The following is a 22,271-nucleotide window of genomic DNA, read 5'->3' as shown; positions in this document are numbered from 1 at the left end:
TCAAACAGTTGCTTAATTGTGACCTCTGACCCAGTGGCGTGTCTCCCACAATTCACACGGTACTGTTATATTATCGCGAGAGGTCGCACCGCTCCTCACTACGTAATGTGCCGTGCTGCTTATGGCGGCGCTGGTGACAGTGCTGAAAGCTGTTGGGGTGAGTTTTTCTTTCAGATTTATTCAATTTTGTGATTTAACTGAACTCTCATACGGCTATGTGAACGTTTAAGCTCCCGACGTGTGCGTTTATGCCACTCTCTCTGAATATTCCTGCTTGTTTTTGAACAGTTAAACGGTTCTAGGGTGGGGGCAGTGTTTCCTCTGCGTGTGCTCTAGCGGTTTAGCATGTTAGCCAGCGCTTAAAGCACTGTTAACTTACTGGCGAAGAGTCGCTTTAAACAATAAAAAAAGCGAACTCGCTAATCTGCTACACTCGTCGTGGGAGACATTTTATAAAGGTCACTTATTAATTAATGAAACGCCCGGTAGAGGTTCCAGCGCGGCATCAGCGGCCCAACGTGACCCGACAGCCGCTGCCGTGTGTCTTTGTTGTCGGGCTGAGTGATTTATTTTAAGCCCGACTGGATCCCCGTCTATCCCGTTTTATCGACACGTAGTAAAATGAGTTAAACAACCAAACCCCGTTTTCTCAGGACAGGAAATTAGTTTACTTGCTATCCAAACGAGTACTTACTAAAAACAGTTTTCCCGTGGTCATAACCTGGAAATGGTGGTAATTTTGCACGCCTGGGAATGTGCGTTATTTAAAATAAACAACAAAGCAAAAGTAATTTCATAGTGAATATAAATGTATCAGCTCGAACACTACTGCAACATTTCCCCACACAATAAATATATTTTTGTGAGCAATTGAGGTCAGATTATTTCCTACGAAAGCCATTTCTATGATTTACAAGTAGAGATTGAACAACTGACGTAAATAATTTGGTCAAAACGGTCGTTTTCTCATATTTGGGTTTGAAACGCCCTAGATTTTACTTTTAACCATTTGTTGGTCTTCATCCTTCCAGTGCGTTTTCTGATATGCTCAGGAGTAGCATGTGTCGGAGTTGTCTTGTCTGAAAAGGTATTGCTAGTGATTTATTCTCTGGGTGAGCTCCAGATGGATCCATTCCCAGCTGTTGCTCAAGCGCTGTTTGCGTCACTTAGTTTCATGTCCTCATTTTGTCATGTATGCATGTATGTATGCTGAAGAAATCTGCAGCTTCGCTTTTTAAACAAAACGCAACTGGTGAACGAAGAACAATGGTGTTCATATATTTAGTAGCTTGTGATTTTGTATATTTGAGCCGCTGTCAAACGCAGCTGAGCGGCACGCGCTCGGCGGTGTCGACGTCAAGCGCAGGAGGCGGGGTCAAATCACTTGTTTTTCCACAGACTTTTCCTCTTCCGTTCATATTATATTAGCATTAGGAAATCTTTTTATCCTGTTTTATCTTAACCGTTTAGTTTAGCCGAAAATGAAGATTTACTTCCATGTCCGTTTGTAACTGTTTTAATTTTTTTTCTTTCTTTGCAATTCATACCATCTCGTTGACTGGGATTATACTTCCTTCCATAAAGAATATTTTATTGTCATGTTTATGACCACATTTTTTAGTTGAGCTATCCCTTTTAATTCTCACTGAAACCATAGTTTTGTAAATAAGCAAGGCACACAATGTGCTCTTAAGGTTTATCTGATACGGTTTATTATAGACGGCTATCATGTTCTCCACACTTAAGTCGACATGAACAGAAAATTCACCCTATTTAAAAAAAAAAATGCAAATTATACATCTCATTGAGAGGTTTATATGCCTCCACCTTTGGGTCTAACACACATCTGTAAATCTAGTTACCCATCAAGTCCCCATCCTTTTTATTTTTTGTTACAATTTAATGTAAAAGTCTTGTGCAACATTAACTGGTTAGTAAGAGATTATTACTAACCAGAGCGAGTAACAAACTGGCCTATATATCAAGCTTTTTGATCCTCCCATCCCATGTGTAATAGACCGGAGGGAACTGAATGATTGGCATGCTGGATATCTGCAGTTGTTGATCGTTTGAATTGAATGTATTCCATAAATACTCAGCCAACTGCTGGTCCACGCTGAGACTTGTTGATCCTCTGGTGTGTGTTCAGTCAGCTGCTCTTCAGTACGTAAGGCTGCTGAGGAAACTTTATTTTTAGGCCTGTGTATCAACAAGAGTGTAACATGGTGTTTTAATCCAGAATAAATGAATGTTGCCAACTGGTTTAATTGTTAAAATGGGAAAGTTTTGCTTAATAAACTGGACCGGAATAAATGAACATACTTAGAATATACTTGAAGTACATGCATGTGTATCTTATCAATGTGATCTAATATCCTTTTGTTTTGTTTTTTCTTCCCCCAAACAGTATGAAGTGTAACCGAATTGATTTTTGTACCATCTGAAACCTACTTCAAGTTCAGATCATCGATCGGTCAGAAGAAACGTCAAGGAAAAAGAAAACTTAACGAACATCCCCAAAACGACCCAGCGGTATAACAACTCTGAAGACGAGACGAGACCAAGACGAAGAACTGCACTGCTGCAAACGGGAAAAAAAAACTAAAGCAACACGACACAACCAAATGAGCAAACCAAAGATTTAAGAAACAGAACCAGGCCGCAACGAGCGTAGCAACCAACCATCAACGTTAACAGCAAAGGCGAGACCTGATCTGAGACAAGAAGTTTGTGCCTACTCAACAGCTTTGAAAAAGCACACGTCCCAACGCTGCACCAAGCCCTCCTCATCCTCCCCGCACCTCGTCCTCCTCTGGGGTGCGGAGAGGGCTGCTGTCTGCTAGTCTTTTCAGTTTGACCTTTTTCTTTGTCAATTGCAGACCGAATCCCTGATCTTTTTTCCCCCCCTTCGTTTCCCCAGTCTTTCTCTTGTATTTCTGTTCGCTATTTTTCAAAAGCAGTGTTCGTACACCTGCACTTGCCTTTTTATTTGTATTTTTTTTTTTTTTTTTTTTTTGCTTTTCGTTCTTTATTTTTGCAACTTTTTCTAACTAGAACGTGTGCCAGAGAGGCGAACCTTACAAGTGTGTGTGTGCGTGTGCGCTTGTGTGAGCCAAATCTGAAGCATCGATTAAGTGATTGATTGGTCCAAATCATTACAGCCTTCCAAGACAACAGAACAAGGTGAGCCATGCCAGATACTGTCCCCAATTTTTTTCACTTTTTAATTTATTGGATAATTTTGAGTTGTTTATAGATTTGAGTTTATGAATACAAGTTGAGAACTGTACTGCTGAAGCTAGCTGCCTTGAACTTCTCAACTCAACATGAATGAGTTTATTAAAGTTAACATTTTAAATAAGTTTAACTTAAGATGTGAAATGTATTACAATTGACATTTCTCCTCCTTGTACAACCATTTTCTGTTACATGTGATTCATTAGAGTACAGTAATCTGCTCAGTAGGTTTTGGAACAAATATCATTCACATAAGAGTTAAATATAAGAACTAAATAAGAATTAAAAGGGATGGTTCACCCAAAAAAATGTAATTATTTATTCACCCTCATGTCGTTCCAAACCGAAAAGACTTTTTTCATCTTTAAAACACTTAAGATAAATTAGAGAATCTTTTTTTTAAATCACCAATGGGTGGACAAAATCAAAGTGATAATATCTATCATTTGTTTTACTTAAATGATTAAGTCTTATGGATTTGCAGTGACAAGTGAGTAAATTTTAAAATTTGGTGTGAACTATTTCTTTAAACTTTGTAAATTCTGGAGAATGTACTTTAGTTTTTCCCTCTTTTACTTTGTTGTTTTCGAGTGTGAAAACTGAAATCTAGTACCACTTTAATTCACTCATTGTTTACTCAAGTACAGATCTTTTAATGTGATGTAGCAGCAGGAAAACTTAACTTGATCAAATTTGGGACCTTGTGGAAGGGAATTGTAGTTGCTCTGAAGCATGCTTTGCACTAGTCCAGCTGTATTTTCCTGAAAGAAAGGCGTCATAAGTACTTGAGCCTGTTGAATAGAATTTAGAAGTCTTTGACCCAACTTTGTGTGCAGATGAGGCACACTTGCATGTATGTCTATAGGGTCCTCACCCCAAAACACACCCACGGCCCTCGACTGACCTTACTGTGCTGCTTTGTTCACTGGCTGTTCTTGTTGGCTCTCCCTCAGTTTATTTTCACCCCTTCCCTCCTTTCTTCACCTTTGCAGAAATCCTGAGGTGTTTTGTTGGGTGTGTAACCAAAAGGAGAGGGGAGAGGGAAGGGAGGAGCTGCAACACAACGGCTGGCTTAAAAATAAAATCTTTACTCAGAACACTGCTTAATCCGATCAATCCCAGGTGTAGTAGATTTGGCCACCGTGTATGGGAGAATTATGGGTAGTCCCTGGAAAGGTTTTGTCGAGTTTACCTTGCCGGCGTCGCCACCTGCAGCGTTCGTTAGCGCTGACCTGAACAGCACCTCACCCGTCGGGCTCAGCCTGTCACCCTACGGCCGATCTGTAAGTGCCCTGCCATCCGCTCTCCACCCCACTGTCCCCCCCACTCTCCCGAACTCGACTCGTTCATTAAACACCCACTGGCGCCCCTCTCTGCGCTGTTCCTTTACTCCATCATCCTGATCACCAGGCTTAGAGGCTGGCCTCGATCACATGCCGTACAGACGAGCAGCAAGGAGAGGTGGAGAGGCAAGAGCAATGACATTTTCCTCTATAATAGCGGAGTGTAGATTTGTTTCAGTCAGCTGCTGTTGAACCATATGTGATTGGCAGTAAGTGGATATTAGGCTTTGTTGTCTGATGCTGAGCGAGTCAAAGCATTTATGGGTGTGTTTCGATATATATAATGGCCCAGTGGTCGAGGCTGGTCAGAGTCTGTGTCATCTAACCATTTGTTGTTACCGTGTAGTCTAGCAGTGCCATTCCCAGTCGCTTCATCAAACTAACACATTCTGATTTTCCTTGAGTATGTATCCTAGCACGGGTGGGGAACTAGAGCTGTTAGAGTTAAAGGAATAGTTCACCCAAAAAAAGCTTCTTATGGAACAAAGATTCTTAAAATTATTTTTTTCCATACATTTGGTCATCTTGTGTATTTCAAAGTTAGTTAGTTAAATGGAATGGAATTACAACTTCATTTTAAGTAAACTATGCTTTAAAGCCTGTTGCGATTTAAATTTGATTCACAGATGGTTGTTTGTAAATGGAAGTTTTCCAGCTAATCACATGCTTTAGTTCAAAATGCAAAACACATTTCACGATTATTCCAACCCATCACTTAAGTGTAAGATTTAACTTAAACGGAGCAGTGAAAGTTAAGCGATGTGATCCACTGACATTGGAATGTAAGACAGTGTAAAGATAATACTGGTCAACTGTATAAATAGTAGTATATTGACTTTTCCATGTGTCATTTTCTTTAATCGTTGTTTGGATGCTTTTTTTCCCAAAGATAAGCACTTTCTTTCCCCTTGTAAGTTAACTGCCAGGCATTTTAATGTTTTTACTGGTAGTTCTGGACATTTGATCCACGGCACAAATCTGACTGGTTCAGATTTGATGGGGTTTTGTACTTTCTATTTAGGTTTCCTCCTGTAAGCTCTTTTTTCTCATTTCAAATTACATATACCCAGCTAGCTGCTAGTAATTACTAGAACAAAAGGCATAAGAAGTATATTCTGGTCAGTGTAATTTATTTTTATTTTTTAACCTTTTTATATAAATTATCAGTGCTGTAATGGCCTCTTTGACGGGTTTAATTTTTTTTTTTTTTTTTTTTTTTTTTTTCTTTTAAACCCTTCTCAAAAGGGTTGTTTTTGATGCCATTTCTTAGTTCCTCCTGTTTGGTTATCCTTCATTTAGGTAGTGCTTTTATTTTACTTTTAAATTTCCACTCCCCCTTATTGCCTTCAGTGTCTTACCACCCCTTACCTTCACCTGAAGATGGAGTCCTCTGATACCCCTGTTGCTGCCCCCACCCCTTCTACCTCAAGCCAGCCAATCCCCCGCTCTGCTTCACTCTCATGTCATGCCTCTCGTGCATCAGGGGGCAAAAAACAAAAGCGGACCCCCTTATATCAGCGATCTGTAAGTGGGCATGATGGGACAGTCTGTGTCAGCTTGATGTCCTCCTCACTGGCAAAGAATATCTGACACTGTAACCGCATGCTTTAGGACTACAAGTGTAAAGCTTTTAGCTTTACATGGGTTTTTTTGGTTAATGTATTTTCGATTGTCTAACATTTGACCAAGTGCTTGTCAACCATTTACGTGGAGTTCACTTGATTTGTGGGTGAAGTTTTACACAAATACATAGTTCTAACTTTGAATGTGGTGACGAGTTTGTTTGTGTGTATACTCTAATATATAGTGTGTGTATGTATGTATTAGTGTGAAGAGGGTTAAATGCATGAACTTTTTAATATTAATTTCTAGGTTTATTATGAAACCAATGATTCTTACACCTGTTGAGTTAAACCAGTTTAAGCAGATCAAACAGGGAATAGAAACTTTAATCCTACATGCCACAACAAATTATTGGGACAATGTTTCCCCTCTTTTAAATATATATATTTTTTTCATAGTTTGATTCTTGCAGCATTTAAAATCCTATTTCATCCCATTTTACCATTTCCCACACTTGTGTTCTGATCTGTTGTGAAGCAGTCAGGTGTGTGGAGAATGCTGAAGGTTGAAAACTGAGCAAGTGCATTTTTAACTCATCCTATGCCCTTATTTTGCCCATAGATGAGTTTTGACCCCAGTCTGCTGCATAATAATGGCCATGGTGGCTTTGCCAATGGAACTGGCATGGGAATTCGTGAGACGGGAGTGGTTGAAAAGCTACTAGCATCATACGGCTTCATTCAGTGTTCTGAGAGGCAGGCCCGCCTCTTCTTTCACTGCTCTCAGTACAACGGCAACCTGCAAGAGCTAAAGATAGGAGGTATGAGCCAAAAGGGGTGGGAAAAATAACAGAAACTAGGGCTAAACAGTGTAACTAAAATTCATATTTCTAATAATAGCAGACACTCGTCTCTATTTTATTCTTGAACGTTTGTGCTGTTTTAGGCAAGCTTTTATGGCTCAATACAGTAGTTGCAGTATACAAATCGCCAATGATAATTATTGCTTTTAAATATTGTTTTTAACATGATTTTTTTTTTTATGCAGGAACTGACTTCAATGTTTCTTTTCTTCCATTTTTCAGATGATGTGGAGTTTGAGGTGTCGTCTGATAGACGCACTGGCAAACCAATTGCTGTGAAGCTAGTAAAAATCAAGGCAGAAATGTTGCCAGAAGAGCGAATCTCTGGGCAGGTGGGGCCTGACTTGCACGCCTCTCCTTTAACTGTGCTGCATGGTTTTATTCATCCAGTTAAGGAACACATTTTACTTTCGTGTTTTATTGTCCTTGTCCCATTAATGTCCATCATTGTTGGAGTTTCGAGCTCATTTTTAATCCATATTTACCTGGAAAACACCAAAATCACTTTTCTATTATTATGAGTTATATATCAATCCTATTAATCAACCCGATGCTTTGCTTTTATGTGGGTTCACAATGAGCTTGATTTGTCTTGTGTTTTGTGGTCTTGTTGGGAGAAATTTTCATCTTCATTCAATAAATTTATGAGAGAAGCAGATCTTGATTTGTTCTCATGTAAAGTCTGTCATTCATGTACTTTATTTTTTTTGACTGGTTCCTTGAACTCAGATGTACAGTCAAATATGAATGTTTGTTTTTAATGATTAGAAAAGTTTTAGTTCAGAAAATGTTGCACATCTGCGTTCAGAGACTTTCTCTTTAGCATTTAAACATGATTAGATACTTTCGCTCACCAATGCAGCCTCTAAACCTGTCTTGTCTATTTGCACGCCCCCCCTTTCTTCAGGTAGTGTCAGCTATCCCTTCTCACTTGGATGGGAAGTCTGCACCTGGCCAAGTGCCCACAGGCAGTGTGTGTTACGAAAGGAATGGAGTGAGTGACATTAATTTTTATGCATTTTAGACATTTGCTTATTTTCCTATTTTGAGATGGCTACAACTTGGCAAACATCAAAAAAAAAAAAGTTTTATGTGGCACTGATGGTGCCAGTTGCTTTTTCTGAATGTGTTTGTGGTTTGAATCTTCTCACAGGAAGTGTTTTATTTGACCTACACCCCTGAGGATGTTGAAGGCAACGTCACTTTAGATACTGGAGATAAAGTTAGTTTTTACATGGAGACTAACAAGCAGTAAGTAGATTTAATGTCCGATTGAAATGGGTATAGTTTCAAAAGAGGAACTTTTTTTTTTTTTGATGTTGAAATGGTTTATCTTTGTTTCAGTACTGGTGCTGTTAGTGCTCACAACATTGTATTGGTAAAGAAGAAACAGTCAAGATGTCAGGGAGTTGTTTGTGCTACCAAGGTAAGGATCTTATTTAAATCTTAAAATTTGGTAGACACTATACTAAGGAATAGTCATCTCCTGCCCTCTGGTGGGAAGGAAAATGGTAAAAGACTAATCTTGTCTCTGCATTCTTCTAGAATAGTCAATAAAGGAAGTTTGACTATTTAGTAACGCGTTCAAAATGTTAAGCAGTTTTTCACTTTTTGAATCGACATTTCAATACGTTGTATTCCAGAGCTAATCAGCAAATTTATTTTGTAGAAATGTACAATTCAAAGTTACATTTTGAATTTATGTGGAGTGGTGTTTTTTTTCCCCCACATATTTTAATAATTTTTTTTGTTCTACTTGTTTCAAATCTATGATTGTGTCTTGCAGGAGGCCTTTGGATTCATTGAACGAGGGGATGTTGTGAAGGAGATCTTCTTTCACTACAGTGAGTTTAAAGGAGATCTAGAGGCTCTACAAGCTGGAGATGATGTGGAATTCACCATTAAAGAAAGAAACGTGAGCAATTGATAATGTCTTTTTAAAAGCAAAATATTTCTATTAGTGTTCAATTGTTTTGTTTTTTGTTAGTAACTATTACTAACTGATAAGATACTAAAGATTTTACTATGAGACACTGAGACCGTTTCAAACTGCTTTACGGAGGTTATTTCTGTGTCTCATAGGGCAAGGAAGTGGCCACAGATGTGAGACTGTTGCCCCAAGGCACTGTTATATTTGAGGACATCAGTATTGAGACTTTCGAGGGCACTGTCACCAAGGTTATTCCCAAGGTCCCCACTAAGAATCAGGTTTGTGAATCAGCTCTTGCCATTAGTCTTCCCAGATTCCCTCAACAACATTACCATATAGATTCTGCTTGTATATTAAATTGAATAAGACCCCATCTGTCTCTCTCAGAACGACCCGCTGCCTGGGCGAATCAGTGCCAGAATTAATTTCACTGACAAAGAGCTGCTATTCGGGGAGAAGGACACCAAGTCCAAAGTGACGCTGCTGGAGGGCGACCACGTCCAATTCAATATATCCACTGACCGTCGGGACAAACTGGAGAGAGCAACAAATATTGACATTCTCCCTGACACCTTCCATTTCACAAAGGAGACCCGAGAAATGGTGCGACTGTAGAATTTCGTTCTTGTGGTTACTTTCATAGGCTGTTAGTTTTTGCTAATGTTGGTTTTGTCTCTGTACTTGTTTTGCAGGGTGTGATAGCTGCCATGCGTGATGGTTTTGGATTCATCAAATGTGTGGACCGTGATGCCCGAATGTTCTTCCATTTCAGTGAGGTTCTAGAAGAGAGCCAACTGCACATTTCTGATGAAGTGGAATTCACTGTTGTCCCTGTGAGTTCCCATATATCAACCCACCTGAGCCACTATTGTTTTTTGTGTGTGATGGACTATATCAGTCGTTTTTCATCAGTTGTCATCCTGTTTGGTGGATATAAGGTTGAAAAATACAGCTTAAACTGTACACAAAGCAGAAGCAAATGTAAATTGTAATTGGTATTATATTGACTAGCTTTTAAGCAATCTTTCCTCCGTCAGGACATGCTCTCAGCCCAAAGGAACCATGCCGTGCGGATCAAGAAGCTGCCGAAGGGCACGGTGTCATTCCACACTCAATCTGAGCTTCGTTTTATGGGGGTGGTGGAGAAGGAAGCTGTGCCTGCTACCACTAATAAGAACTCCAGTCCCAGCAAGGGCAAAGAGAAGGTAGACTAATTCTTGACTTCCTAAAGCTACACTACGGTTCAAATGTTTGAGGTTAGCAAGGTGGTTTTGAAAAGTGTATGCTTACAGAAGCTTTTATTTGATCCCGAACACAGTAAAACTATAATATTGTGAAATAATTTATAATAACTTATATTTTTGGAATTTATTGCTGTGTTGGCAAAGCTACATTTTCAGTATTCATTATTCTAAACGTCAGTCAACAATTCATCACAAATTATTCTAATATATTGATTTGAGTAAACATTTCTAATCAACATTGCAATCTATTGTTCTACTTAATGTTTGTGGAAATGACTGTAGAACAGCATTTATTTTAAATATGAATATTTAGTAACATTTTTTCATTGCTTTAAAAAAAAAAAATCAGTGACCTCAAACTTTTGAAAGGTGGTGCATATGCAGTTGACTCATTTCTTTTCTTCCTAATAGTCATGAAGTGCACATCTGTGAAGATTTCTTTAAAACCATCAGTCATAATTACAAAAAGGGACTTTGAAAATGTTTTAGTATTTTTACTTTAATTGTGCTTTCCAAACTCTCATCCTACATCTGCCTTGTCTCCCTCTTAATTGATGCAAGCACAAAATACAGTAGCAGGCTTTTAAGTGCTATAAAATGCTACTATCTTTTGTCTGACCTTCTATTCCTTTTTTTGTTTTGTTTTGTTTTTTTGTTTTTTTTGTTCCTATTTTTCTTTATTTGAACCATGCTCGTCTTCATTAGAAAAAAGACAAGGTAGGCTGCTGTTTTCTGCATGCTGCCTTTCCTCCACAGTGTAGACTGCCAGAACTTCTTGAACATATTGGGGCAAATTGTTAAAGTACCCAGTATGAGATTTTTACCATACTGTAATTTATAGTAAAAATTATCTTTTTAATTTGATTCACCTCCAATACAAACATTTCATAACTGGGTAAATTAAGTAATGGATGTCTAATTCCCCCTTTTTTTTTTTTTTTTCCTTTTTTTTTTCCTTTTTTAAAGGGAAAAGTTGAAAAGGTCAGTTTAATCTGTATGTCCATTAGTGTTGACATGAGCTGGGATTGATTTAACAGCTTTAAATCATACAGACATGTTAACCTCATAACCATACCAACTCAACTAAGCTGCCACTCAGTGTGCATTTCTGTATGAGGGGTATAACAGTTCGGTTCCCGTGTAACTCACGATTAATTTTTTAAATGGGAACCACACAGTTTATACCCATCTTAATCATGGTACAAATGTGTACCAAACAGTGGGTGACAAACTGTATGAGAGCAGTTTTACCCCTTCTGTTAGTGTGTGCATGATGGCTAAATATTGTGAAGCATTAAATGTTTGAGTTGATTTACTCATTGTGTGAATATTTTCCCGTGCTTTGCATCTGTTGTGATCTTTATTTTGTAACAAAGCTAGTAGTTAAAAAAAAATAATCCAGAGACACAATCTTGTTTACATGGTTTTCAAGTGTCTGCAGTCTGTGTAAACTGGTATTCATGAACTTGAAAAATAGATTTAGTTCACAACCAAGGCAAATTTCTATACTAAATCAACCTTAAAGGTGCACTTAGTATTTTCAGTATATTCATTTTCAAAAAAAAGTTTGACACACAGCCTGAGTGTTCATCTCATGAGTCTGAGTTCATCTGTTTTTTATTTATAAATTGTTAAAAGTTGTTGGTTCTTATGTAAATATGTATTTGTGTTGTCACTAGGATGCAGAGGAAGGCTTGATTGCGTATGAAGACAGTGGAGTAAAGAGCACGCTTCCCTACTATATTAAAGACCTAGAGGGTTGTGCCTACCCACAGGTTGGAGACAAGGTATGTTAGACTGGCCCTGTGTTACTTGCTCTTGCTGAAAATCTCCTAGGTTTAATAAAGTAGTTTTTGAACTTGATATTTTGCTGTAAAGTAAACTCTCATATCTCCACTAGGTGGAGTTCTCCATCAGTGAGGTGAAACGTACCGGACAACAAAGCGCTGTGTCCCTCAAGGTCCTTAATCGTGCTGTTGGCACCAAGAGACTTCTGGGATACATAGCAACACTGAAGGACAACTTCGGCTTCATAGAAACAGCCAACCACGATCAGGAGATTTTCTTTCACTACAGGTAATTGTTCATCACTGATGGCTTTGCCTCTGTTTTTTTCTTTTTTTCTTGTCTGACTTGTCCTTTTTTTGTGTGTGTGTGTATGTGTATCTGAATTGTTCAGTGAGGTGTGTGGGGATGTGGATAACATGGACCTGGGGGATACAGTGGAGTACACACTATCCAAAGGCAAAGGAAACAAAATCAGTGCTGAGAAGGTCACCAAAGTTGCAGCTGGTATGTTAGAGACTTTTTTTGTGGTTCGGCATTAATATTGGTTTCATGTAAATAACATGACTGTGTGTGTGTGTGTCAGTGAATGGCGTAGGAGAGGATGTGAGTAATACAGTATTCCTGGGGAGAGTGGTTCGGCCATTACGCAGTGTGGACCCTTCTCAGACTGATTATCAAGGCCTTATTGAGATTACAGAGGAAGGTGAGTGACACAAGCTGCTTTGGTGTGTGTGTGGTCCTTTTTAAAATCAATCTACACCATTTTGTTAGAGACTACTTAATGTTGGAAACGGTTAACCCCCTCATTTTTAATTAACTACAGTTATTTGCTCAAACACTTCACTAGGAGCCAATAAGGGTCAGAACTATCCATTCGGCATTGTTGGTATGGCCAATAAAGGTGACTGTCTGCAAAAGGGTGAGATGGTGAAGTTTCAGTCATGCACAGTGACCCAGACAGGACAAAAGATGGCCTGCAATATTGTGCCTCAGCGTAGAGCCCTGGTGGAGTGCGTCAAAGATCAGGTAAGTTTACTGATGCAAGTGAGAAGTTAAGTTTTTTAAAACACTGCCTAAAAGGTTTTTGTTTTTTCTCCGCCCCCCAAGTTTGGTTTCATCACATATGAAGTTGGAGAGAGCAAGAAGCTGTTTTTCCATGTCAAGGAGGTGCAGGATGGTCTGGAGCTCCAGGCTGGTGATGAAGTGGAGTTTTCAGTTATCCTGAACCAACGCACGGGCAAATGCAGTGCCTGCAATGTTCGCAGAGTCAGGTAAGACTGTTGGGTGTGCATCCAAGGTGTGTGTTATTCTAAGAAACTCTGATAATAATATAAATCTAAAACGTGTATCAAAATATTGACTTCTATTTTTATTACAGTGAGGGTCCAAAACCAGTAGCAACACCTCGACCTGACAGACTGGTTAATCGTTTGAAGAGCATCACTCTCGATGACACCAACGCTCCCCGTCTTGTTATTATCAGGCAGCCTCGTGGCCCAGACAATTCGAAGGTAAAAAAAAATGTCTGGATTAGGTCACTTTCTGCAGGTTTTTAGAAACCTTTGTGAATCTTGATATTGACGTGTTTTGTTCTTACAGGGCTTCAATGTAGAGAGGAAATCCCGCCAACCTGGTGTTACTGACTGAGTACTGTTTACCCCTCTCTTCCTCCTCCTCCTCCTCCTCCTCACAATGGAAGAAACACCTTGAAGAAAAGCAATCAGGCAGAGGGCAGAGGAAGGGATTTGTGTGTCGGTTTAGCTCACTCTCATTTTATCTCTCACCCATAAACACAATTCACAGAGTAACAAACATCACGCATCAAGACTTGAAAATTAGCACACACAATTTCCTTCCTTTTTGTGACAGGATCCCTTGCAAAAAAAAAAGAAATCCTCATCTCATTGTATGCGTGATGTTTTTGTGTGGTTGTATTTTGAGCAAAACCCCTCGTGTTGTATGAGTGAGTGAGTGTGTGTGTGTGTGTGTGGTATGCATCACATGTAAACTTGTAAGGTTATGCAGAGGATATGAGGGGAAATAAGGGGCTTGTAGTTTCCACATCTTTAGATTGAGATGTGGGCACTATTTTGACCCGTTTTTCATTTCTGATGAAACTGAAATGCCAGGAATTCTGCACCTGCTGCTGTGTGAGTGAGTTATTGTTTTAGAGTAGCTTTGCCTGTCTGTATTTTGCCCTTCGTTATATATATACTTTATTCTTCCTGTATCACTTGAATTCTTCCTATGTTAAGTTTCTCACCCAGGTCAAATCAAGATATTGCTGGGCTCTTTCTGCTGAGAAATAAAATGGATTTGAGGTTCTTTTCACTCACGTTTTCCATACCGATTCCCTAGGTTTTTAACATGGATCTGAAACCTTAATAAATTTACTCTCCGCTCAGAACTCGCTTGTGTATGGTTTTTGATGTGTAAGTGACTATTTGATTTATTTTTTTAATTAAATTGGCTTGTGATCTATTTAAAGAGCCTTTATTTTAATTCCTGTTTCAATTTTCATAAGCTCTGTTTATGGGCAAGTGCAGAATTCCTAATGGCATCTTGTAGCCTGCGGTCCTTTTTTTATATAGCTTTTTCTTTGCACATGTACTTTTCTTTTTCCTTTTTGAGTTCTACTTAATGTCTGCTAATGAATAAATTAATAAAGAAAAAGGTGCCTAAAAACATAAAAAATTAAAAGGAAAAAAAAATTGGTGTCTATCCTCGAACGGCCACCAAAATATAAGAGCAATTGTAGGGTGGCTCTTTTTTTTTTTTTTTTTTTTTTTTTTTTTTCTCTCTCTCCCCCCAAGTAGAGAATACTGGTGTGCATCCCCCCATACCTGTGGGTTGACATATACTCTATGTAATGTGTGCTTTTACTTGGGTGGACTTTTTGAAAACCTGAATAAAACAAGCAAATGTATGCAGGCCATGAAAAATGGGGGAAGTGTAATGATTAAAATTTAAAAACGTGCAAAGAAATTTGATTATGTGGATGGAGGCTATTTGCAGTGCTTCTTATGACAAATGGAGCTATTACTGTCATGAATATTCTCTGGAGCACCCTGGGTTTGTGTTGAACCTTAAGGTTCTCCTATATACTTTTGTTAATGGTCTTGAATGAAACAATTGAAATAAACATTTTATGAGAATCAAAGGTGTATCATGTTTAATGTTTTTTGAGCAAAGCACTGTACAGAACCTTTAAACATCATTTTCATGCCTTTGCACACTTTTAAATGAGGTATCCGTGAAACCTAAAAGTAAGGGGCTTTAGAAGTTTCAGAGTGCCTAAACTCTGGTGCTTCCTAACTGTATGGTAATTTCAGAGCGGTGAACTATCTTATGTTTTGTCACTGATGTTTGAGTCTGGGTCTGAGACCATCGCGTCCACCATTCCCTCAGGTCTTCTGGTCCACTTAAAGGAGGATTTGATATCTGGTTTGCTGAAACGAGCACATATGGGAGTTTGGACTCCAGCGTTGTCACCACCCTTTTTGTTCCAACATCTCCACACGATCCTTCTGCTGAGATCTGTATTTTTTTGACGCTTGTTTGGGCGGGTTTTGTCACATCTGCTTGGTTATTCCCTCCAGTGACGTCTTCATGACCTGTTTGCTGCTGGGAGTTTCTCAAGTCTATCACTTGCAGTTTCTGTTTGTACTCTTCCAGCTTAGATTTGCACTCGGCAGCTTCTTCTTTTATCTGAAGGAACTGCTTTTGAAGGTCTCTCTCAAATACTTCCTCTGCCCTAAGCTCATTGAGCCAAAACCTGAGCTGCTCCTCTTCTTCCGACAGCAGCTCGGAGAGCTCCCTGGTAGCTTGCTGCTGCTCAAGTTCAAGGATCAACTGGTCCGTTGCCTCAATTTTGTGCTTTATCTCTTGTAGACTGGCCTGTTGTTGGACAACTAGTCTTCTTAATTCTACAACCTCCGCACTCTCGGTCTCTTGGTGGATTGTTTGTATCACTGGTTTATGGGTTTTCAGGTTCTCTTCTGCGCCTTTCCATTCCTTTTCCTCTCGTCTCTCATATGAAGCACTCTCATCAGTGCTTCTCCCATGGTTCCCAAGGCAACTGATCAAAGGCTGTTGTGCAAGTCTGTTTTTGTCTTTTTTGTCTCTTGCCTGCGGCGTCCCAGAGGCCAAGGAACTTTTGGTTGTGTTATCTGAGTGCCCATTTCCTTTATTGCCCTCCTTGTATTTCCCCTTATCTCGTCCTGATTGCTGCTTCCCGCTTCTGCCCAAGTTTTCCAGCCAACCCCATGCTTCCTCCATTAGTGTTAACGACTTCCGCTTGGGTCTCTTCGGTTCCTCGGGTGGTGGCTCTGAGTGGAGGCAAAGGCGTGACAGGGGTGGGAGGCTCTGGCGGTGTAGGGCGATTGCCCCGCTGCCTCTCCGTGTTCTCCCCGTCCCCTCCGCTCGCCTCATTTGGGCTTTGGGTCGGTTCATTTCTTCCCCAAGGGATGGACCGATATGCTTCAAAGTAAGCTGCACCTCTTTAGCTTGCTCACCGTATTTCTCCATGGACTCCAAGAGCCGCTCATCTGGAGTCACATTACGTTCATATTCTTTAAATTTTTCTCTCAGAGTATATCGACCAGTGCGACCTGAGGGAGAACAATATTAAAAGTGATATTTTTTGGACAAACACACGCTTTTATCCAAAGCGACTTGGAGATGATGAAGCAATTCATCTTAAATAGGCAAAATACAATAAGAGCTAGCGATACAGATTTCAATCATTGTACAGAATAGTACAATCTAGAATAAGCTACTTTAGTATTTTTGGCTGTTTGGGGAATCAGATTTTTTTAATAAACACATTTACTGTAACAGTTTTACTCACCCTTCTTTCATTCCAAATTGTCCTCTGTGGAATAAAGATATTTTAAGAGGAAGTGTTTTTGTCCACTGTGGTCCAAAACAACTTTGACTTGGACTAAAACACAAATTTCTAAATACCTTCTGATATGTTCCACAGAATAAATAATAATAGTTTAATAAAAGTTTAATAAAAAATAAATACATTTTATTTTGCTGTTAATTTTCCCTTTAAGGGCTTTTTACCTTCTTATGAATGTTCAGTAGTTTTAGAAAATGATTTCTTAATGTTCATGTTTTTGACAGCTGTTTCATAAAATAATTATCTTCAAGATGTTGGCCCAGACATTCACTTACCAAGTGCCCGTGCTAAAGCGACGACCACCTCCTGACATGTTGTTTTGTCAGTGACTCCACAAACTATGCGCTGGACTCCTTCGACATACACCTTTACTTCCATTCTAAAAGCAACATAAATCCGATTTTTTTTTTTGCTAAACGTTTCAGTAAGTAAAATGATGCATTCTCAAAAAAAACAACAACAATCTGATTGTTCACTCCATAATTAAATTTTCTCTCCCAAGCTATATTCACTCAGCAACAAACTACTGATCACTGGTTTATGTAGAAAAATGCATTATGATCAGTCAGTAAAACAATGTTGTAACACAGCATTTGTAATATGAACAGAATACATTTTTAGCAAGTAAATTATATACAATCAAAATACATTCTGATTTTATGAAGGGTGTCTACTGTACCTGTCTTGATCAAAAAATTCCTAAATATCTTCAGTTGAAGTGTAGTAAAGTCCTTGAACTTAGATTAGATGCAGTTCAGTATGCTGTCCTGGTGTAGATGAAGAAGTCTTCTTGTCATCCTTGACTTAGCTGAACAAGTACAAACCCTTCCCTTCAGTAAACATTCAGATTAAGACTGATAACGGACTTCATTTATAGATGTTGGTATGTGTGTTTGTCTGCAGTGCAGTACATAAATTCCCTAGACTTTTTTTTGGATGCTAATTATTTAGAATTGAAGTAAACATGTTTACATTTGACTTAAACCATGGTCAAAACAGGGCTTCAGTTACTAAAGTTGCGCTGTATGTTTTCTTGCAATCACTTCTATATCTTATCCTTGCAGTCAGATATTTAAAAAGAAATGAGCACAGACGGTTGCATACTTAATATTCATTAAGAGCTATTATTTAATTCAAATGAATATACCCACCGTTAAGTGAACACTGTTTTAAATAACAGAACATTTAACATTTAACATTTAACATTTAACAATGTTATTTTTAAATAGGCTATGAAATGATATTTTGATTTTGAATATTTTAAGAAATTTACAAATACATATTTTCTGCCCTGATTTAATTTGCTAGTAATCATATGGGGGTGGGGGGATCAAGTCAAGTTAGAAAAAATACATGTAACTAAATGTAATCCACTTATTGTATCTAAACATCAGACTAGAAATAAGTGTAATTTGTAAGACTAATAAAAAACAATAATATTTTAACATTTTGTGGTATTGTGTATGTATTGTGGTTATCAAATGTACCTTTGATTCTTTTAAAAATGGTTCTTTACCAAAAGAAATAAATATAACGAAATAAAACGTAATATTTAATAATAAATTATGCAGATACTTAAAATAAAGGGCTGTTGTTAATAAATAATAAATTAATAAAATGCATTGTGCAAACTGCATACCTGTTACATGACCATAGTCATCTAGTATTTAGACCAGTGATATTTTGAAAAAACAATTATGTGTGAAGACTTTTATTTTGAAAGCCATTGAGACGGACAAAAATAAGGTCAGTGCTTCACACATGCTTGGTGAGTCGCCGGACGTTGTTTGACAAATAAAAATGAAGATTGTAACATGGAACATAAACGGTATACGAACGTTTAAAAATGGCATCAAGAAAATTCTGGATTCATTCGATGCCGATATAATCTGCGTTCAAGAGACTAAAGTAACCCGTAAGTGTTATAAAGAAACGCGGGACTTTGAATGGGTTGATTAAGCACACGTGCCCTATTTTTCTTAGCACTTTAATCATTTTAACAGCTCAGCGTACTTTTTTTTTTCAGGTGACCTGTTGGATGAGAAGACGGCGATTGTTGATGGCTACAATTCATACTTTAGTTTTAGCCGAGGACGAAGCGGATATTCGGGTAACGCAGCCTGAAATGTTTTAAACACCTGATTCATGCCCATATAGATGTTTGAAGAAACCTAATTTAGCCTTCTTTTTACAACCGCTGTCTGCAACCCGACTTCCTCCGTGACCAGGGGTAGCGACCTACTGTAAGGATGCCGCTACTCCATTCCTCGCTGAGGAAGGATTGACAGGTCTGCTGACAAATCACGGAGAGGCTGTCGGTTGCTATGGTGACCAGGTTGAGTTATCCAGTGAGGAGCTTTTGGCGCTGGACAACGAAGGAAGGGCTGTCATCACTCAGCATCACTTCATGTAACATTTTAACATCTTGGACATTTACTACTAAGACGAACATGTAATATTTTTCACACATTTTTGGTCTTAATTATTTTCAGTGGCAAAGATGGACCACAGAAGCTCACCGTTATCAACGTTTATTGTCCCCGAGCTGATCCAGAAAAGCCTGAGAGAAAACATTACAAGCTCCAGTTTTACCAGCTCCTCCAATGCAGAGCTGAAGCCATCCTGAGCTCAGGGAGGTGAGAGAGAGACATTTTACAGAAAAGATCTAAGACTTAAGTCTTATCCGTTTGATTGACCCTTTCCTCTGTCACTCTTCAGTCACGTGATTGTACTGGGAGATGTTAATACTTCTCATCGACCCATAGACCACTGTGACCCAGATGATGTGGTAGGTCCTTTAACATTTTCCTCCATCATTATTTGAAGATTTTTGTTAACGGTTGTCCTGACTAGGCCTTACATTTCATAAGTAAAAACAAAAATACACTTTCACAATCACAAACATAATAAATTTGCCGAACTAACCAGCTGTGAGAGAAATCGAGAGAAAACTAATTTTGATTTGAAGCAAAAATACCATTTTTGTATAAGAAACTCTAGACTTAGACTCTTATGATATACATGAGATTTAGAAACGAGTGTGTAATATTCAGGTATGTTATATTTAGGATCAATTGATAGCAATGCAATATGATGTATATAACTTTGTTTTCAGAGGTATACAAAGACCTTACAAAATGAACCTTTATGTTTTTATTGCACATGTTACACACTAGCACATATCTACTCTTATCACTGTTCTGTCATTAGGATAACTTTGAAGATAATCCTGGGAGAAAGTGGCTGGATCATTTTCTGTTTGGAACGGCAGATGAAGATGAACTCGCAGACATCTCCCAGAAATCAGCCTCTGGTGGCAAGTTTGTCGACTCCTTTCGCCATTTCCACCCAAAGCGCTCCAACGCCTTCACGTGCTGGTCCACGCTCACGGGTGCCAGGCAGACCAACTATGGCACACGAATCGACTACATCTTCACCGACCACTGTCTGGTGAAGTCTGCCCTTACTGGAGTGGACATTATGCCGGAGGTGGAGGGATCCGATCACTGTCCCGTATGGGCGGAGCTCAGCTGTACCCTCCAGTCTAGTCCCAAGTGCCCACCCCTGTGCACACGTCACATGCCAGAGTTCACGGGCAGACAACAGAAACTCTCGCGCTTCTTTGGCAAAGTTTCAGAGAAAGAGAGGTTTTCTAAAGTCTCCGAAGAGGGTCTACCTGGATCACAGGATTCTGGAGAGATTCGCGAAAACCTGAATCCCAAAGTACAGGGAAATAATGTTGGAAAGAAGAGACCTACATGTAGAGAAAAAGATGCAAATGCAAACAAAGCCAAAAGAAGCAATCAAATGAAAACCGAAAGCAATGCTAAAGGAAGTCTTTTAGCTTTCTTTAAGCCTACACAAACACCATCTGTCCCTTCCAGTGGAAACTTGAGCCCGAAACAGACAAAATCCTCTCAGGATAGCCTAGGTAGTGAGAGAGACATTAGGAGCTGCTCTAGAGATGTTCAAATGGAGACCAATCTTTCTTTGGTAACGGATATAGAGACTGACAATCAGGATAAAGTAGAAGGAGAGTCAACATGTATGGTCAAGTCAAAGGACTGTAAGAAGGAGCCGACCACTGGATTTTGGAAAGCGGTTTTGCATGGGCCTCCTCAACCCCCACTGTGTAAATCACACAATGAGCCCTGTGTCTTACGGACTGTGAAAAAATCAGGACCTAATTTAGGGCGGCAGTTTTTTGTTTGTGCTCGTCCTCAAGGCCATGCCTCCAATCCTCAGGCCAGGTGTAATTTTTTTACCTGGGTAGATAAAGGGAAGTAGGATAAACTCAAGGAATCTGTATGTTTCGATTTGTGTATTTTTGTTTTATATGTAGCATTTTTAATTATGCTAATAATTTTAAAGGATTAAATAAATACTGTTGTTGAGACTATTTCACTCAAACGGCTCTTTACCAGGAAGGATCAACTCAAAGCGAAATAAAACACATGACAAGTTTTTGGATTTTCAGCTTGCAAGGATAGCGCTGTCGGTTGCAAGCGGGGGAAAAGCAGGTTTCTCCTTTTACCTCCCTTTTGCCTCCCTTTGCCTCCAGACGGATCTCAGTCCACCTGAGGCCGGGGGCCGGGCAGGCCTTTGCCTCCCTTTGCCTTCTTGCCTCCTTTTCCCTGCTTTTGCCTCCCTAGCTCAGATCGCAAGTCACTTTATTTATAGAGGAAAGGACAGAGCAAGATAAGTAAAAGCAACAGGCAAAACAAAGACTTCAGACATGTTCGTCACATAAGTTATGACTAGTCACATATCTTTTTGTGCGTCAGAACCTTCATTCCTTCAGATTCCCCTGGCGCCCATACCAGTCTAAGATACTATATAGAGGCCATGTCATGTCATGACCTAGAACAAGACGTGTTATACCAGATGGAAGCTGAAACTGAAGGGTCAAAGTTGCATAATGTCAATACATAACTCTAACAACTGTTCTCTTTTTGAATTTGGTTTCGTGTCATACATTTATAGCTTCAACATCGTTCGTTCTTCAGATATTCCTCTTTTTAAAAGATTTAAATGACCCACGTTTGGTTTTGACCCCTGAAGATGCGTATAATTGACCAGATTACTCATGGAATTGCATTGAAATCCCAGTATCTCTGGAAGTGAACCATATAGGGCCTTACAAACAGGAATATCAAAATAATTTAAGAACCAAAATATAAAAAGTAATTCCCTCTTTTGTCAACATTGGCATGCAATAGAAGAAAAATGTTAAAATCGGCAGATTCTCATGATATACACTTCATCAATAAAAAAAATCTCCAGAAAGCACTGCTTGACACAGAATCACCCAATACTTTAAAATACAGGAAAAACAGGAATACCATTTATTGGAGAAAACAAGCCGAAGTACTGGTAAGTATTGTGTGTATACTTTTAA

The 22,271-nt window shown here is 39.0% G+C and overlaps 3 protein-coding genes across 10 annotated transcripts; 2 read left to right on the top strand and 1 right to left on the bottom strand.

Annotated features, from left to right (window-relative positions):
* The first annotated feature begins 17 nt into the window (after positions 1-17).
* Positions 18-15,127, top strand: csde1 (cold shock domain containing E1, RNA-binding). 7 transcript variants are annotated; one of them, XM_043247994.1, is made up of 23 exons: positions 18-157; positions 2,408-3,183; positions 5,931-6,104; positions 6,765-6,963; positions 7,228-7,337; positions 7,913-7,999; positions 8,159-8,256; positions 8,350-8,431; positions 8,792-8,920; positions 9,088-9,213; positions 9,323-9,538; positions 9,628-9,768; positions 9,973-10,140; positions 10,885-10,896; positions 11,146-11,160; positions 11,859-11,966; positions 12,080-12,255; positions 12,359-12,471; positions 12,551-12,670; positions 12,815-12,993; positions 13,075-13,238; positions 13,346-13,478; positions 13,567-15,127. In XM_043247994.1, exons 3-23 carry the CDS (start codon positions 5,961-5,963, stop codon positions 13,612-13,614), a joined length of 2,568 nt encoding a protein of 855 aa, XP_043103929.1. In that variant the 5' UTR covers positions 18-157; positions 2,408-3,183; positions 5,931-5,960; the 3' UTR covers positions 13,615-15,127. The 7 variants fall into 7 exon arrangements, with proteins under 7 accessions (XP_043103929.1, XP_043103924.1, XP_043103927.1 ...); XM_043247989.1 differs by having other exon boundaries at positions 7,228-7,394; XM_043247992.1 differs by lacking the exon at positions 5,931-6,104 and adding an exon at positions 4,230-4,520 and having other exon boundaries at positions 7,228-7,394.
* On the bottom strand, positions 15,117-17,687 carry rassf11 (Ras association domain family member 11). Of its 2 annotated transcripts, XM_043247998.1 has the most exons (4): positions 17,553-17,585; positions 17,149-17,252; positions 16,817-16,840; positions 15,117-16,577 (listed from the first exon to the last, which is right to left on the bottom strand). In XM_043247998.1, the coding sequence occupies exon 4, from the start codon at positions 16,492-16,494 to the stop codon at positions 15,262-15,264; it is 1,233 nt and encodes a 410-aa protein (XP_043103933.1). In that variant the 5' UTR covers positions 16,495-16,577; positions 16,817-16,840; positions 17,149-17,252; positions 17,553-17,585; the 3' UTR covers positions 15,117-15,261. The 2 variants fall into 2 exon arrangements, with proteins under 2 accessions (XP_043103933.1, XP_043103932.1); XM_043247997.1 differs by lacking the exon at positions 16,817-16,840 and having other exon boundaries at positions 17,553-17,687.
* Positions 17,688-18,597: 910 nt separating this feature from the next.
* apex2 (APEX nuclease (apurinic/apyrimidinic endonuclease) 2) lies at positions 18,598-21,272 on the top strand. The gene is made up of 6 exons (XM_043246077.1): positions 18,598-18,788; positions 18,900-18,983; positions 19,102-19,282; positions 19,366-19,509; positions 19,592-19,661; positions 20,084-21,272. Exons 1-6 carry the CDS (start codon positions 18,674-18,676, stop codon positions 21,158-21,160), a joined length of 1,671 nt encoding a protein of 556 aa, XP_043102012.1. The 5' UTR covers positions 18,598-18,673; the 3' UTR covers positions 21,161-21,272.
* Positions 21,273-22,271: the final 999 nt, after the last annotated feature.

This window comes from Puntigrus tetrazona, chromosome 8 (genome assembly GCF_018831695.1).
Source record: "Puntigrus tetrazona isolate hp1 chromosome 8, ASM1883169v1, whole genome shotgun sequence".
Classification (NCBI taxonomy): domain Eukaryota; kingdom Metazoa; phylum Chordata; class Actinopteri; order Cypriniformes; family Cyprinidae; genus Puntigrus; species Puntigrus tetrazona.
The sequence above is the reverse complement of the archived record's forward strand: the minus strand, read 5'-3'. Positions and strand labels throughout refer to the sequence as shown.

Coding starts and splice junctions, on each gene's coding strand:
- csde1 (XM_043247989.1), top strand. CDS start 5,961: ATGGAGTCCTCTGATACCCCTGTTGCTGCCCCCACCCCTTCTACCTCA. Junction 8,257..8,349: donor TACATGGAGACTAACAAGCA/GTAAGTAGATTT, acceptor TCTTTGTTTCAG/TACTGGTGCTGTTAGTGCTC. Junction 9,769..9,972: donor TGGAATTCACTGTTGTCCCT/GTGAGTTCCCAT, acceptor TTCCTCCGTCAG/GACATGCTCTCAGCCCAAAG.
- rassf11 (XM_043247997.1), bottom strand. CDS start 17,251: ATGGAAGTAAAGGTGTATGTCGAAGGAGTCCAGCGCATAGTTTGTGGA. Junction 16,578..17,148: donor CGCTTTAGCACGGGCACTTG/GTAAGTGAATGT, acceptor GTTCTCCCTCAG/GTCGCACTGGTCGATATACT.
- apex2 (XM_043246077.1), top strand. CDS start 18,674: ATGAAGATTGTAACATGGAACATAAACGGTATACGAACGTTTAAAAAT. Junction 19,283..19,365: donor ATCACTCAGCATCACTTCAT/GTAACATTTTAA, acceptor AATTATTTTCAG/TGGCAAAGATGGACCACAGA. Junction 19,510..19,591: donor GCCATCCTGAGCTCAGGGAG/GTGAGAGAGAGA, acceptor GTCACTCTTCAG/TCACGTGATTGTACTGGGAG.